Source organism: Penaeus vannamei, chromosome 8 (genome assembly GCF_042767895.1).
Source record: "Penaeus vannamei isolate JL-2024 chromosome 8, ASM4276789v1, whole genome shotgun sequence".
In the NCBI taxonomy this organism is placed as follows: Eukaryota; Metazoa; Arthropoda; class Malacostraca; order Decapoda; family Penaeidae; genus Penaeus; species Penaeus vannamei.
This window is the reverse complement of record NC_091556.1, coordinates 11,461,200-11,463,699: the sequence shown is the minus strand read 5'-3', so window position 1 is coordinate 11,463,699 and position 2,500 is coordinate 11,461,200. Positions and strand designations below refer to the sequence as shown.

Here is a 2,500-nt window from a genome sequence, read left to right as displayed (position 1 = left end):
TATCTGTGATTAAAAACATTCCCACTAAAAACAGTGAACATGGTTCTTCCTGCACCCTGCTGCATCCCCTTAGTATATATCCTGAGGGGTATAAAAGTAATGAAAAGTGACCGACGGCATATATGGCGTTGGATTGCATGTAGGCCTAGATAACCCAAAATTACTATCATAAACATTAATGAAGAGAGACATGGGTTTTAAAAACAATATTCTCTTATCTCCAAGATATCATGCTGTCAGATTAACTTCGACTGATGGCCTTGACTCGGTTACACGGATTTTTTTTCGGCAAATATAGAAAATGAATAAAAAATATGATTAGATATGCTAAGCAGGAAAAGACTCCCTTTTCAGGCAATTCCACTACTTTGAATTATTTTAACTACGAAAGGTGTCATTTATTAGTTTAGTGACCATTCTTATATAAAATACTAAACATAGAATATAACTATTGTCCTAATGTATGCTCTTACACGTATTCACATGATGTTTCCATCATATGATTTAAAAGTTAGTAGGTTAAGTACATAGAAAACAACAGTACCGGGGACGTTTATTGGCATTGTAAAGATACATGAAATAGAGCATATACAAATAATTACAGTATATATAATTTAACAATAAATAAATCATTTCAGTATATATCATTTCACAATAAATAAATAGGTCTAAATATGCAGTTTACATATCATTTCACAATAAATAAATAAATATGCAGTTTATGTATCATAGAACATAACGTGCCTTGAACGTTATCGTTAATAAATATATAGATACAAGACAGAATATTTGTAAAATGGGGTTTACATACACTATAAATACATCTTCCTAAATAATGACATGTATCTTTTTCAGTCTAATTGTCTGCATGTGTACTTTCCTTTCTACTTCAGTTTCTCTTCATCTGTCTGTCTACCTGCCTGCCTTACTGTGTATATGTCTGTGTCTGTCTCTGTTTACCCCTCTCTCTCTCGTTCTTTCTTACCTAGAGTGTTAAGACAAATGGTAAACAAAAGTTAAGGGTATTTTTCATTGACCTAATAGTACAAAGGTATGGAATATATATAAACAATAACAAAATAACAATAGCAATAAATAAATAGATACAGCATTCAAACACAGGTTGTAAATATTTACGCATTGAAGTTTTGATACATAACTAGATATGTGGATAGTACCTAGAGTTACCTCCGTAGAAAATTAAAATCTCGTTCATCTGGTAAATGTATGATTGTCTTTTGAGCACGTAGACTGTGTTTATTTTGTTTCCAGCTCCAGTTATTTGTGGACTAGGCAAAGATGCACTCTGCTGTAACGATAAATTCGTGAAGTGGGGAAAGGGGTTAAAGAGAAATACATCACAGAGATGACCACGTGAGTTAGGGTGCCGCCAACTAATTCAAGTACGGATATGGAATTTTCTGTCTTTGTCTGTCTTCCCTCTCTTTCTCTCTCTCCATATATATACACATATGTGTATGTACGTATATAAATATATATATATATATATATATATATATATATATATATATATATATATATATATATATATATATATATATAAATCTCTCACTCACTCACGCTCACACTCTCACTCGCTCTTTCTTTCTTTCTCTCTCACTCTCTCTCTCAATCCATTACTCCTTATCTCCCTTTCTCCTGCTCAGGCTGTATCTGTCTCTCTCCGTCCGTGCATATCTTTGTATGTCTCCGTCTCTGCATCTGCCCCTGCCTTTTCTTTTTTTCTGTCTGTCTGTCTATGTCTGTCTGCTTATCTACCTGGCATATGATTACATTATGATAACAGACTTACCACAGTCTTGATATTGTGCAATAATCTATTATAGTCCGTTTGCAATACAATGCGTCTAGATTTTGTAAGATAATCAGTGAAAAGCAGATTTTCACGGACTCGAATGCACAGTTTAAGGTGTTTCTTATATTCAACATTTCGAACTCACAATATAATTCCTTACTATCTTAGTGTCTTAAGGTCTTCAGAAACGAGCAATATAAATGACTACGTTTAAGCTCCTGCAGGACTATATCCTCGCTCGCTAGTCTTTGACTCACCTCTGTTATTTAAAGTCTGAAATATATTGAGCCATTTCCGACGGCGGCAGATAAAACAGGATGCCTGGGGCGACGAATACGGATACGAGCCCTGCTGTTGTTGCTGGGACCCAAAGCCTGGCAGGGGCGAAGGGTAGGGGATGATGTGAACGTCTTGTGGTCGGCTGACTGTCCGAGGCGTGGTGGTCGTTTCGGAGTTCCTCCGGAATATGTTCTGCAGAAGGCCAGCTATTCCTCCTCGTCGAGGTCTTGGGGTCGTGGTCGTCGCTACGGGAAGAAGAGCGAATCAGCTAGATCTATTTTTTCCTTTTCATGATCACTCCTCTTATCCGCTAGTATAACCTTGCTGTATTAATTCTTGGATAGTCTGCCCCTGAGGACGCCGTGAGACCCCGCCAGCACCCAAGGGCCCAGGTCTAGGCTGGGG

General features: G+C 36.9%; 1 protein-coding gene across 3 annotated transcripts in view; it reads right to left on the bottom strand.

The window, feature by feature from the left end:
- Nucleotides 1-538: 538 nt before the first annotated feature.
- Nucleotides 539-2,500, bottom strand: part of LOC113823641 (mucin-5AC) — a 10,579-nt gene continuing 8,617 nt past the window's right edge. Inside the window, exon 2 of one of the 3 annotated variants that reach the window (XM_070124349.1) lies at nucleotides 539-2,500. This exon is cut by the window's right edge and continues 134 nt beyond it. In XM_070124349.1, coding sequence (XP_069980450.1) covers nucleotides 2,399-2,500 — 102 coding nt within the window. In that variant the 3' untranslated portion in view covers nucleotides 539-2,398. The other 2 variants (XM_070124347.1, XM_070124348.1) reach the window with 2 other exon arrangements.